Below are 14982 nucleotides of genomic sequence, written 5' to 3'. Positions count from 1 at the left end.
GAGGAGTGCTATTCCTTCCTTTGCTCTTGTCCTCTCACTAACCCCTGACTTTTCTCCCAAGACATTCCCAAACCACTCTTCCCCTTTACCCTTGAGCTTTGTTTTACTGAGAGCCAAAACATCCAGGTTCCTTTCCTCAAACATACTATCTATCTCTCCTTTTTTCTCATCTTGGTTTCATCCAGAAACATTTAGACATATATTTCCCATTTCCCACATTAGAAAGGTAGCATCAAGAACAGAGGACCGAGCCTTAAAGGAAAAGTTCTCAATTGGCCCATCTATTTGTTCCTTCATTTGGAAAAGTAAAACAGGCCCAATTTCTATGAGTCCCTGAGATGCTCAGGACCTCTTTCTAAATGCACCTGCAGCCCAAGGCTGTGCTACTTCCAGTAGCATGGAAATGTAGACTCCTTAGGGGTAAGAAATTCTCTGACGAGACAGTGCTCTCTGTAATATAACGTTACCAAAAGTGACTTTTCATTTGGAGTGAAACCTATCACAGGCAGAGCCCAGTAATACCTTTCTTTACACACACACACACACATATATATATATATATCAAAATGAGAACCCAAACTTAGATAAATCATTCCTAAATGACTTGGGTCCTGGTATTTTTGCTTGAATTACTTTTTCTTGCAAGGATGCTCAAATGTACACCAAGAATGGAGGTCAAGGCATAGGCTTATTATGTTATTCTGCTCCTCCTCTTAACTGTCTTGTCCTTGTTTTGTTGTTTGCAGTGATGAATTTGTGGTCCTCCCCAAAGGCGTCCGCGCGCATGCTGGGCAATACTTTTGGCCCATGAGCAAATGAACAAAGGCAGGAGGGCAGCCAGTGTCAGTGGTAGAGTGGCTGTAGGCAGCCTTAACAGTGCCAGTGAGAGCCTTTCAGGAGGGCACCTCGCTCAGTGCTGGACACACACATGACATCTGGGGCCGGCCCCTGTCCTTTCTCCTGCTACTACCACTACTACCACTACCACAACCATCACCACAACCACCACCACTGCCACAACCATCCCCATCACTGGTGCCCTTTGTCATGCACTTATCCATGACCTACCTTCCTGCCTGCCTGCGGCCTGAGATGACGTGTGCGTGTCTCTTCCAGTGATGAGTACTCGGCGAGACCACCTAGTGCCCTCCTGCGCTCTGCCAGTGAAGAAGCACTGCCTGTAACACGGTACGAGGCTGCGAGGTTTGAGGCATCATCACCCCGGGACCCACGCCTCTATTCGCCGCCTTCCGATGCTGCTTCCTACCACGACAACCAGGACTTCCCGCCCACAGAGCAGCAGAATGAAGAACCACAAGAGGCCGTTGACCCAAATCATGCCCTCCTGCCCCAGAGGAGGTATCCTGAGTACAAGCACTGACACTGGCCCCAATAGGAAAGCTGGGGGGGCTAGTTTTCCCAGAACATGCTCCATCATTAGTTAATAATGCAGAGCTAGTAGTTCTGGACAGTCATTGCATCTTCCCCAAGTAACTGTTTATTTTACAGAAGACTTTGAACACTGTGATTGCTACAATTACCTCTGAAACTAACTTGTGGCTGCAGACATTTATATACTTCTAGGCAGCTAAATGCAAGCTGGGTATGTTCTTTACTGGTACCATAACCAGCTTTTGCCACAAGTTCACCAACTGTTAGATCCTCAGTGGAACAAGTATGTGCTACAACATTAGTGACAGATGGATTGCCATGATAGTGAAAACTGCTCCTCTTGTGTTAGTGACATGCAGACTGCCATCCTAGTGAATAACAAACAGCTATGCTAGTGAGATAAGGCCTACTATGGAGTGGCGCCCAGGCCAAGACTCTCTACTCTCTTTCCCGAGAAGTGTTCATCAGCCATTTCTTATAAAGTCTCCTAGTGCCCTGACTCTTGCCTCACAAGGGATATGCCACTGTCAACAATCATAATTTTACATTGTACAGTATTAATAATTTTTAGAGTAAAAGTCATCTACGGAAAAGGTTTAATAGGGCCCAGGTTACGAATGTTCTCACTGTGTGTCTCAAATATGTTTCTGGTGAGACTGAAAAATAGGATTTTAGTTTGCTAATGCAGACTTAGCCGTCCAGCGCACGAGTGATACTCCACTTCTTTACCATCAAAGATGTCAGTTCTGTTGCTCAAATCAAGTGAAGAATCTCAACTGTGTAATACTTTGAGATATCAGTTCGGATATGACTGCAAATGTTTATGTTTGTGTGTAATGTAAATGTAGTTGACAAGCCAGTGACAACTAAACTTGATCTATCAGTCTCTAGAAGTTTGAATTTTGCATCTCTTGTGCAGTTAAATTCAGCTTAGATAGACTGAAAGGTCAACCAGTTCCTTTTGACTGTCAGTACTTTGTCAACATTCTCCCAGAATTATCACTGGAATTAAGTGTTTATACGTACAGTTGTGTATCTAACACACTGCCCATTTAAATCTTTTTCACAACGTAGGTGGCCAAGAATGCTCACCCAGTACCTTGTAAATAATTTTTTAGACAGGGTGTCAATGCTTACCCTTTGCTGCACTGCAAAAATTCAATGCCAGCATTAGGGTTGAGGCTCATCTGCCAGTTGCTGTGTTCAATATAGCAGCTGATAAATGACCCATCAGCTGTAGTGGCTGGTTGGCTGTCAATGATTCTTCAGAGCAGGATCTTATGACTTTATGACTTTTCACTCAGTATATGACTTCCATCCTCCCGAAAAGCTAGTGCATAAAGAAAGCACATTTTCAGAGACAAAAGATTGACACTACTCCCATATTCTTTAATCACCTTCATTTGTTTTGAAGGACTATGTCATAACTGTCAACAGTTGGAGTTTTACTGCTCTGAATGTTGTATGTCTGTGGAAGCATGATCACCTGTATCAATCATTCTTGCTCTTGATATTCAGAATTATGAAATAAATATTTTATGGAAACAAAATTTTTTTGATATTCAAAATTTACTCAACTGAATTATTCAGAAATTCTAAAAATTCCTAACTGAATTATCTTTAAGAGCAAGGACAGAAGTTGCTATGACAGACTAAAAGGTTTATATACTGTAATGATACTGTATATGAATACCTAGTAAATGTAGCCCAACTAGTAAGGTCCACAAGTTGAGGATCTTAGTTAATGCTAGCCCTCTGTCCTGAATATAATCAAAACAGGCACTACAGATTGTATTGCAAACTTTTCAAATCTACACGAGTCAGGAACAACTTTCCAGAAGCTGATTCTCCAATTCATAATAATGCTCAAATATGTAAACTATATTAGCCATGAAATGAAAAGTCATGTAATATCAGCCACTGCCTTCTGAGAAGGTAAAGTGAAGAATGAAATGTGAAAGAAATATTAAACTCCATGAAAAATTGCCTTCTAAGAAGGTAGAGCAGTGAATAAAGACTGAGGGTAATAGCTCAAAAGTGATGATCAAATGTAAAGAACATACCACCACTCATTTTTAAAATGACTCTTTAGTCTTTGCTTAAACTAGCAAAGCCTACCAGAGAATACAATAAATGACAGACAATCCAGTCTGTATCAAAGATCTTCTGTCCGACTGCCAGTAAGTTCACCCTCATTAGTTAATACAGTTAGAATAATGCCAATTTAAAGGTGGCTGCTGCATAACTATATTGCTCAACATGGGGCAATGATTATGAAACAGTGGTGCCAGGAGAACACATGAAATAATTTCTTTACAGAAAATGACTAAGGTAAAAGTAGTGTCATGGATTCATCACACAAAAGGACTCTTCACAGTTTTACATCATGTCACATCCTCGTCATCCTAAGAAGAGCTTGTTTCATCACGTAAATCATTATTGTCAAGCCCCGTTTATTTAGGTTGACACAAAATACTGTAATTTGCAAGTCACAACTAAACATTCCCAGCAAATGAAGATGATACAAGAGTATCTAAATTATTTAATAATTCTAGTGCTAAACCTGAGCTTACAATGTTACCTTGTCCACTCTGAATCAACGAGGTTTGACTTCATGAATAATCAGGACCTCTCTTGTATAATGCTGAGGGAGGGACCTCAGGAGGACGGAGTTATAAAGACAATAATATTTGCACAAAAGTATAATGGGTTTTTTAATTACACGAGTGCATGACTTAAAGGTATGCTATAACAATAAGTGCAACTTTATGAAGACTTACTGCTGAGGTCCTGAAACATAAAACTTTAATGTAATTATTGTGCAGTGAAAAAATAAAAGGAAAGTAATAGTGACCCAAAGATTCCATAAACATGTAATAATAATCACCAGATTTTTTGATTCCCATGATGTCACGGTAGGAATGCACACACAAGTCCTCATATTACGGGGAATGTTTGACTAGACATTAAGTGTGTTTTCTGATGTTCCTTTGTATCACAGGATAAGGAAATTACAAGAAACATTCTTCCACAGAGGATCGCGTTATTAAACCATTCCAGTTTGAGCACTAGTTTAGTGAGGATCTTGATAAACAGCAGTGTAAAATTCTCGTACAAACATACTTTTCTGATTATTTTTTATAAAAACAATTACAGGTATAATTCTTGTTTGTCCACCAGCACTGATTCACAGATTGAATCACTGCTAGAGGTCTAGGAGGTTATGTTAAAAGGTAACACATCTATATAATAATCAACACTGGTGGTTCTTTTATCAAAATCATAATACTGTAAATCTTAGAATCTGGTCAAGTGTATACAGAAAAAATAAAACCCTCTGAATATATTCTGTAGATATAAACATCCCAAAATATCACATACAATAATATGGTGCTTAATTTCAAGAGGACAGGTTAAGATTATAAAACAAACAATTGAAAATTTAAATTCTAAGCTCTTCACCTAAAAGCTTCATTTTTAATTTGTGTTTATGTGTGCCATCCTCCCTAACATGATGTATAAAGAGACAATATATAGAACCAATTTTATTTCTTAAGGGATGATTTCCATCACTGGTTTGTATTAATCAATACATAGGTACAGTACTCAAAATGCAACCTTGAGTCACACTGCGCTTTTTCGAGATGTACCACACTTTCTGCTGTATTGTTGAGTGTAAAAGACAATGACTTAAATATTTTACTAGAATTTTATCTTAAAGACTGGTTTTCATCACATGGACATAATCAGTAGTTTCATTTAAGGATGAGGGGAAAAGATCATCATATTTAGTACTTACAATATATGCAGTGACAGGCTTGTTTCTTTTGATCAAATTCAAACTTATGAAAAGATGTTATGATACATTAAAACACAGATGATGTGAGTGGTACATAAAATGTGCAGTGGGCCTCTGTCTAGTCATATATATATATATATATATATATATATATATATATATATATATATATATATATATATATCTATATATATATATATATATATATATATATATATATATATATATATATATATATATATATAATTATATGGGAGGGTATATATATATATATATATATATATATATATATATATATATATATATATATATATTATATGGGAGGGTATTGATTGAGAGGGTGAAGGCATGTACAGAGCATCAGATTGGGGAAGAGCAGTGTGGTTTCAGAAGTGGTAGAGGATGTGTGGATCAGGTGTTTCCTTTGAAGAATGTATGTGAGAAATACTTAGAAAAGCAAATGGATTTGTATGTAGCATTTATGGATCTGGAGAAGGCATATGATAGAGTTGATAGAGATGCTCTGTGGAAGGTATTAAGAATATATGGTGTGGGAGGCAAGTTGTTAGAAGCAGTGAAAAGTTTTTATCGAGGATGTAAGGCATGTGTACATGTAGGAAGAGAGGAAAGTGATTGGTTCTCAGTGAATGTAGGTTTGCGGCAGGGGTGTGTGATGTCTCCATGGTTGTTTAATTTGTTTATGGATGGGGTTGTTAGGGAGGTAAATGCAAGAGTTTTGGAAAGAGGGGCAAGTATGAAGTCTGTTGGGGATGAGAGACCTTGGGAAGTGAGTCAGTTGTTGTTCGCTGATGATACATGTGAGAAACTGCAGAAGCTGGTGACTGAGTTTGGTAAAGTGTGTGGAAGAAGAAAGTTAAGAGTAAATGTGAATAAGAGCAAGGTTATTAGGTACAGTAGGGTTGAGGGTCAAGTCAATTGGGAGGTGAGTTTGAATGGAGAAAAACTGGAGGAAGTGAAGTGTTTTAGATATCTGGGAGTGGATCTGGCAGCGGATGGAACCATGGAAGCGGAAGTGGATCATAGGGTGGGGGAGGGGGCGAAAATTCTGGGGGCCTTGAAGAATGTGTGGAAGTTGAGAACATTATCTCGGAAAGCAAAAATGGGTATGTTTGAAGGAATAGTGGTTCCAACAATGTTGTATGGTTGCGAGGCGTAGGCTATGGATAGAGTTGTGCACAGGAGGATGGATGTGCTGGAAATGAGATGTTTGAGGACAATGTGTGGTGTGAGGTGGTTTGATCGAGTGAGTAATGTAAGGGTAAGAGAGATGTGTGGAAATAAAAAGAGCGTGGTTGAGAGAGCAGAAGAGGGTGTTTTGAAGTGGTTTGGGCACATGGAGAGAATGAGTGAGGAAAGATTGACCAAGAGGATATATGTGTCGGAGGTGGAGGGAACGAGGAGAAGAGGGAGACCAAATTGGAGGTGGAAAGATGGAGTGAAAAAGATTTTGTGTGATCGGGGCCTGAACATGCAGGAGGGTGAAAGGAGTGCAAGGAATAGAGTGAATTGGATCGATGTGGTATACCGGGGTTGACGTGCTGTCAGTGGATTGAATCAAGGCATTTGAAGCGTCTGGGGTAAACCATGGAAAGCTGTGTAGGTATGTATATTTGCGTGTGTGGACGTATGTATATACATGTGTATGGGGGGAGTTGGGCCATTTCTTTCGTCTGTTTCCTTGCGCTACCTCGCAAACGCGGGAGACAGCGACAAAGTATAATAAAAAAATATATATATATTATATATATATATATATATATATATATATATATATATATATATATATATATATATATATATATATATATCTCGAGGATGTAAGGCATGTGTACGTGTAGGACGAGAGGAAAGTGATTGCTTCTCAGTGAATGTAGGTTTGCGGCAGGGGTGTGTGATGTCTCCATGGTTGTTTAATTTGTTTATGGATGGGGTTGTTAGGGAGGTGAATGCAAGAGTTTTGGAAAGAGGGGCAAGTATGAAGTCTGTTGTGGATGAAAGAGCTTGGGAAGTGAGTCAGTTGTTGTTCGCTGATGATACAGCGCTGGTGGCTGATTCATGTGAGAAACTGCAGAAGCTGATGACTGAGTTTGGTAAAGTGTGTGAAAGAAGAAAGTTAAGAGTGAATGTGAATAAGAGCAAGGTTATTAGGTACAGTAGGGTTGAGGGTCAAGTCAACTGGGAGGTAAGTTTGAATGGAGAAAAACTGGAGGAAGTAAAGTGTTTTAGATATCTGGGAGTGGATCTGGCAGCGGATGGAACCATGGAAGCGGAAGTGAATCATAGGGTGGGGGAGGGGGCGAAAATCCTGGGAGCCTTGAAGAATGTGTGGAAGTCGAGAACATTATCTTGGAAAGCAAAAATGGGTATGTTTGAAGGAATAGTGGTTCCAACAATGTTGTATGGTTGCGAGGCGTGGGCTATGGATAGAGTTGTTCGCAGGAGGGTGGATGTGCTGGAAATGAGATGTTTGAGGACAATGTGTGGTGTGAGGTGGTTTGATCGAGTAAGTAATGTAAGGGTAAGAGAGATGTGTGGAAATAAAAAGAGCATGGTTGAGAGAGCAAAGGAGGGTGTTTTGAAATGGTTTGGGCACATGGAGAGAATGAGTGAGGAAAGATTGACCAAGAGGATATATGTGTCGGAGGTGGAGGGAACAAGGAGAAGTGGGAGACCAAATTGGAGGTGGAAAGATGGAGTGAAAAAGATTTTGAGTGATCGGGGCCTGAACATGCAGGAGGGTGAAAGGCGGGCAAGGAATAGAGTGAATTGGATCGAAGTGGTATACTGGGGCTGACGTGCTGCCAGTGGATTGAATCAGGGCATGTGAAGCATCTGGGGTAAACCATGGAAAGTTTTTTGGGGCCTGGATGTGGAAAGGGAGCTGTGGTTTCGAGCATTATTGCATGACAGCTAGAGACTGAGTGTGAACGAATGGGGCCTTTGTAGTCTTTTCCTAGCGCTACGTCGCACACATGAGGGGGGAGGGGGATGGTATTCCATGTGTGGCGAGGTGGCGATGGGAATGAATAAAGGCAGACAGTGTGAATTGTGTGCATGGGTATATATGTATGTGTCTGTGTGTGTATATATATGTGTACATTGAGATGTATAGGTATGTATATTTGCGTGTGTGGACGTGTATGTATATACATGTGTATGGGGGTGGGTTGGGCCATTACTTTCGTCTGTTTCCTTGCGCTACCTCGCAAACGCGGGAGACAGCGACAAAGCAAAATAAATAAAAAATAATAAATATATACATATATATATATATATATATATATATATATATATATATATATATATATATATATATTCATTTATTTATTATAAATAAATAAATATATATATATATATATATATATATATATATATATATATATATATATATATATATATATATATATATATATTGATTGAGAGGGTGAAGGCATGTACAGAGCATCAGATTGGGGAAGAGCAGTGTGGTTTCAGAAGTGGTAGAGGATGTGTGGATCAGGTGTTTGCTTTGAAGAATGTATGTGAGAAATACTTAGAAAAGCAAATGGATTTGTATGTAGCATTTATGGATCTGGAGAAGGCATATGATAGAGTTGATAGAGATGCTCTGTGGAAGGTATTAAGAATATATGGTGTGGGAGGCAAGTTGTTAGAAGCAGTGAAAAGTTTTTATCGAGGATGTAAGGCATGTGTACGTGTAGGAAGAGAGGAAAGTGATTGGTTCTCAGTGAATGTAGGTTTGCGGCAGGGGTGTGTGATGTCTCCATGGTTGTTTAATTTGTTTATGGATGGGGTTGTTAGGGAGGTGAATGCAAGAGTTTTGGAAAGAGGGGCAAGTATGAAGTCTGTTGTGGATGAGAGAGCTTGGGAAGTGAGTCAGTTGTTGTTCGCTGATGATACAGCACTGGTGGCTGATTCATGTGAGAAACTGCAGAAGCTGGTGACTGAGTTTGGTAAAGTGTGTGAAAGAAGAAAGTTAAGAGTAAATGTGAATAAGAGCAAGGTTATTAGGTACAGTAGGGTTGAGGGTCAAGTCAATTGGGAGGTAAGTTTGAATGGACAAAAACTGGAGGAAGTAAAGTGTTTTAGATATCTGGGAGTGGATCTGGCAGCGGATGGAAGCGGAAGTGAATCATAGGGTGGGGGAGGGGGCGAAAATCCTGGGAGCCTTGAAGAATGTGTGGAAGTCGAGAACATTATCTCGGAAAGCAAAAATGGGTATGTTTGAAGGAATAGTGGTTCCAACAATGTTGTATGGTTGCGAGGCGTGGGCTATGGATAGAGTTGTGCGCAGGAGGGTGGATGTGCTGGAAATGAGATGTTTGAGGACAATGTGTGGTGTGAGGTGGTTTGATCGAGTAAGTAATGTAAGGGTAAGAGAGATCTGTGGAAATAAAAAGAGCGTGGTTGAGAGAGCAGAAGAGGGTGTTTTGAAATGGTTTGGGCTCATGGAGAGAATGAGTGAGGAAAGATTGACCAAGAGGATATATGTGTCGGAGGTGGAGGGAACAAGGAGAAGTGGGAGACCAAATTGGAGGTGGAAAGATGGAGTGAAAAAGATTTTGAGTGATTGGGGCCTGAACATGCAGGAGGGTGAAAGGCGGGCAAGGAATAGAGTGAATTGGATCGATGTGGTATACCGGAGTTGACGTGCTGTCAGTGGATTGAATCAGGGCATGTGAAGCATCTGGGGTAAACCATGGAAAGTTGTGTGGGGCCTGGATATGGAAAGGGAGCTGTGGTTTCGGGCATTATTGCATGACAGCTAGAGACTGAGTGTGAACGAATGGGGCCTTTGTTGTCTTTTCCTAGCGCTACGTCGCACACATGAGGGGGGAGGGGGATGGTATTCCATGTGTGGCGAGGTGGCGATGGGAGTGAATAAAGGCAGTGTGAATTGTGTGCATGGGTATATATGTATATGTCTGTGTGTGTATATATATGTGTACATTGAGATGTATAGGTATGTATATTTGCGTGTGTGGACGTGTATGTATATACATGTGTATGGGGGTGGGTTGGGCCATTTCTTTCGCCTGTTTCCTTGCGCTACCTCACAAATGCAGGAGACAGCGACAAAGCAAAAATAATAAATATATATTAGTATTATTACTATACTTGATCACTGTTTCCCACGTCATATTAGCATAATTCTTGAGTCATGTGGAAGGTAAACATTCTTTTGCTCTTTCAGAGCATTAATGCCCCCCTCTAATGACAAATTTGTTCCACTCATGTGAAATAGTATACAATCTTTGCATGGAAGTGATTTCCCACCGTGATGTCACCCTGCTAGAAAAGCAAAGTGGGGTTGGGGGCTTTGAAATAAACTTATTTTTCTGAGCAAATGTTACTAATCTGGCTAACACTGACTAAAGATGATTTGTAAATGGCATGATGTTATCAAAAAACATACAAAAACATGTTTTAGCCTACCTTTAATGACCCACTTGTCATTTGGGCTTCAGCTTAACATAATGTACTTTAACATTTATAATTATGTACAAGTGCTTTATAGCATGCCATAAAGTGCTTTCCTTGTTTTATTAATTTCTGATTCACCTTAATTCTCAGTATGAAAAATTATTGTTCTCAAAGTTAAATTTACGAACTTTAGTGAAGAAAATGTCATGAAACAGTAGTGAATTATACTATGTATTCTTGAGAATTAACAGTAACCTCTGAAAATATTTAGTTTTTTCTTAAATCACGCTATTACAGAAAAGGACTTGCTAGTCATTCATGGTACATGAACATGAAGCATCCCAGTAGTGTCTATAAAATATAATGTCTTGGCCTCCGTACTGTCCAAGATACCTGAGAGGTCTTGATAAATATCCCATCTATTTGAAATTAAAGTGTACAGAAAAGTTATATCCAGTTCAAAACTTCACTGACAGACTAATTATGGGATAGAGATTTTAGTTCTGGTACTTTTTATGAATAGTTTCTTCCTGTCATAACTAAAAACATACTCAAGATCAGAATATATAACTTGCTAACTCATCACTAGTATCACTGCACCACTAGTCCAAACAGACAAAACCTCAAATTCCCTAAAACTTTGTATTCAAAGAATGTGTGGACTGCACTGTCGAACTGTTTGGCTAGAATATGTCCTTAGTTAAATCAGTACAATTTTGAAGATGCCACAACTTGTATAATTCTTGTATTGAATGTTTCCTTGTTACTTAGTATAATGATTGCAGATGATCAGGTAATGTAAGTACATGCTTCACAAAATTATTTCTGATTGTGGATAGTTCAAGAATGCAGTCCACACACATTACTGCTTACAACATATGGTTACTATGTTATTCCATAACTGATATACTTTATTTTGTAGTACTTCTGATCATAATACACAACTGGTAAAAGGATGTAAGTACATAGCAGTATATTTCCATATTGGTTTTATGTGTGCTTTTTGTATTCTGTGTTTTGTGCCATTTAATAAAGTACTAACAACAATCATTTACTCATATTAAATCTAATGTCTTTCATGTTTTGTAATAAAGATGCTTGATGTATTAATTGTTCTTATATCCAGTTATGTAAATCAGGGCGGACACATAAAGATTTTGATTTTGTTACTCTCAGGTTTAAGGTGATGTTTAAACTAAAAACTACATATTGTTTCCACAGACATTATCAGCAAGTTGTACAGGTAAATTGAATGCTCAAATCTTGTAGTTTTGTTCAGATATGTTTTACTAATGTGGCTAACATTTACCTAATGGTAATACTGTTGTTTTGTACTCAACATCAGAGTGAGGGTGTGGGTGTGGTGGACCTGCAATGGTGGAGGTAGGAACAAGATACTTGAAAATTCCAACATGAATAAGATTTCTTCAAAAATTCCAGCCCAAGTGACGGAAACAGCTGTATTTTTTTTCATTTCCACAACACCAGCCCCTTTGTGGAAATAGTAGTTATGTACTTCAAACCAAGTTGCTTCTCTTGAAAATAAATAAAAAGCATCTTCATATGTACGTATGTATGTATGTATACTTAAGCACTTCATCCTGCCACAGGAAGTATATGAAATATTTTTTTTCATACATATTTGCCATTTCCCACATCAGCAGGGTGGTGTTAAGAACAGAGAACCGAGCCTAAGAGGGAAAATCCTCACTCGGCCCCCTTCTCAGTTTCTTCTTTTGGAAAAGTAAAAACTGGAGGGGAAGATTTCCAGCCCTGTGCTTCCTCCCGTTTTAATCACCTTTTACGAAATGCAGGGCATACGTGGGAAGTATTCTTTCTCTCCTATTCCCAGGGTAAGAGAGATGTGTGGTAATAAAAAGAACATGGTTAAGAAAGCAGAAGGTGTGTTGAAATGGTTTGAACACATGGAGAGAATGAGTGAGGAAAGGTTGACAAAAAGGATATATGTGTCAGAGTGGGAGGGAACAAGGAGAAGCAGGAGACCAAATGGGAGGTGGGAAGGTGGAGTGAAAAAGATTTTGAACGATCAGGGCCTGAACATACAGGAGGGTGAAAGGCATGCAAGGAATAGAGTGAATTGGGACGATGTGATGTAATGAACCAGGGCATGTGAAGCATCTGGGGTAAACCATGGAAAGGTCTGTGAGGTCTGGATATGGAAAGGGAGCTGTGGTTTTGGTGTATTACACATGACAGCTAGAGACTGAGTGTGAATGAAAGTGGCCTTTGTTGTCTTTTCCTAGCACTACCTCACACGCACGTGGGGGGAGGGGGGTGCCATTTCATGTGTGGTGGGGTGGCGACGGGAATGGATGAAGGCAGCAAGTATGGATATGTATGTACATGTGTATATATGTATGTCTGTGTATGTATAAGTATGTATACATTAAAATGTATAGGTATATGTGCATGTGGGCATTTATGTATATACATGTGTATGTGGGTGGGTTGGGCCATTCATTCGTCTTTTTCCTTGCACTACCTCACTAATGCGGGAGACAGCGACAAAGTATAGTAAAAAAAAAAATAAAAAATAATGAATATATATATATTATATATAAATTTTTTTATTTATTTATTTTGCTTTGTCGCTGTCTCCCGCATTAGCAAGGTAGCGCAAGGAAACAGACGAAAGAATGGCCCAACCCAACCACACACACATGTATATACATACTCGTCCACACACGCAAATATACATACCTAGACATCTCAATGTATACATATATATATACACACACAGACATATACATATATACACATGTACATGATTCATACTGTCTGCCTTTATTCATTCCCATCGCCACCTCGCCACACATGGACTAACCAACCCCCTCCCCCCTCATGTGTGCGAGGTAGCGCTAGGAAAGACAACAATAGCCCACGCCTCACAACCATACAACATTGTTAGAACCACTATTCCTTCAAACATACCCATTTTTGCTTTCCGAGATAATGTTCTCAACTTCCACACATTCTTCAAGGCTCCCAGAATTTTCGCCCCCTTCCCCACCCACCCTATGATTCACTTCTGCTTCCATGGTTCCATCCGATGCCAAATCCACTCCCACATATCTAAAACACTTCACTTCCAGTTTTAAAATTCAAACTTACCTCCCAATTGACTTGACCCTCAACCCTACTGTACCTAATAACTTTGCTATTATTCACATTTACTTTCAACTTTCTTCTTTCACACACTTTACCAAACTCAGTCACCAGCTTCTGTAGTTTCTCACACGAATCAGCCACCAGCGCTGTATCATCAGCGAACAACAACTGACTCACTTCCCAAGCTCTCTCATCCACAACAGACTGCATACTTGCCCCTCTTTCCAAAACTCTTGCATTCACCTCCCTAACAACCCCATCCATAAACAAATTAAACAACCATGGAGACATCACACACCCCTACCGCAAACCTACATTCATTGAGAACCAATCACTTTCCTCTCTTCCTACACGTACACATGCCTTACATCCTCAATAAAAACTTTTTACTGCTTCTAACAACTTCCCTCCCACACCATATATTCTTAATACCTTCCACAGAGCATCTCTATCAACTCTATCATATGCCTTCTCCAGATCCATAAATGCTACATACAAATCCATTTGCTTTTCTATGTATTGCTTACATACATTCTTCAAAGCAAACACCTGATCCACACATCCTCTACCACTTCTGAAACCACAATGCTCTTCCCCAATCTGATGCTCTGTACATGCCTTCACCCTCTCAATCAATACCCTCCCATATAATTTCCCAGGAATACTCAACAAACTTATACCTCTGTAATTTAAGCACACACTTTTATCCCCTTTACCTTTGTACAATGGCACTATGCAAGCATTCCGCCAATCCTCAAGCACCTCACCATGAGTCATACATACATTAAATAATCTTACCAACAAGTCAACAATACAGTCAACCTCTTTTTTAATAAATTCCACTGCAATACCGTCCAAACCCGCTGCCATGCCGGCTTTCTCCTTCCGCAAAGATTTTATTACCTCTTCTCTGTTTACCAAATCATTCTCCCTAACCCTCTCACTTTGCTCACCACCTCGACCTAAACACCCTATATCTACCACTCTGTCATCAAACACATTCAACAAACCTTCAAAATACTCACTCCGTCTCCTTCTCACGTCACCACTACTTGTTATCACCTCCCCATTAGCCCCCTTCACTGATGCTCCCATTTGTTCCTTTGTCTTACGCATTTTATTTACCTCCTTCAAAAACATCTTTTTATTCTCCCTAAATTTTAATGGTACTCTCTCACCCCAACTCTCATTTGCCATCTTTTTCACCTCTTGCACCT

The 14982-nt window shown here is 39.5% G+C and overlaps 2 protein-coding genes across 21 annotated transcripts in view; one reads left to right on the top strand and one right to left on the bottom strand.

Annotated features, from left to right (window-relative positions):
* mmd (disintegrin and metalloproteinase domain-containing protein mind-meld) overlaps nt 1-4738 on the top strand; it is a 378549-nt gene extending 373811 nt beyond the window's left edge. For 13 of the 14 annotated variants that reach the window (XM_071659048.1, XM_071659111.1, XM_071659065.1 and 10 more), the window contains one exon: nt 1117-4738. In XM_071659048.1, the coding sequence (XP_071515149.1) occupies nt 1117-1381 (265 nt within the window). In that variant the 3' untranslated portion in view covers nt 1382-4738. Of the gene's footprint in view, nt 1-746 lie in introns of all 14 variants that reach the window. The other variant, XM_071659119.1, reaches the window with a different exon arrangement.
* The window catches only part of LOC139747180 (D-aminoacyl-tRNA deacylase 2-like), a 258158-nt gene that overhangs the window by 183724 nt on the left and 59452 nt on the right, over nt 1-14982 (bottom strand). The gene's annotated exons all lie outside the window — the stretch shown is intronic.

Source organism: Panulirus ornatus, chromosome 5, assembly GCF_036320965.1.
Source record: "Panulirus ornatus isolate Po-2019 chromosome 5, ASM3632096v1, whole genome shotgun sequence".
In the NCBI taxonomy this organism is placed as follows: Eukaryota; Metazoa; Arthropoda; class Malacostraca; order Decapoda; family Palinuridae; genus Panulirus; species Panulirus ornatus.
Note: the sequence above shows the minus strand (reverse complement) of the source record. Positions and strands in the feature narration are given on the sequence as shown.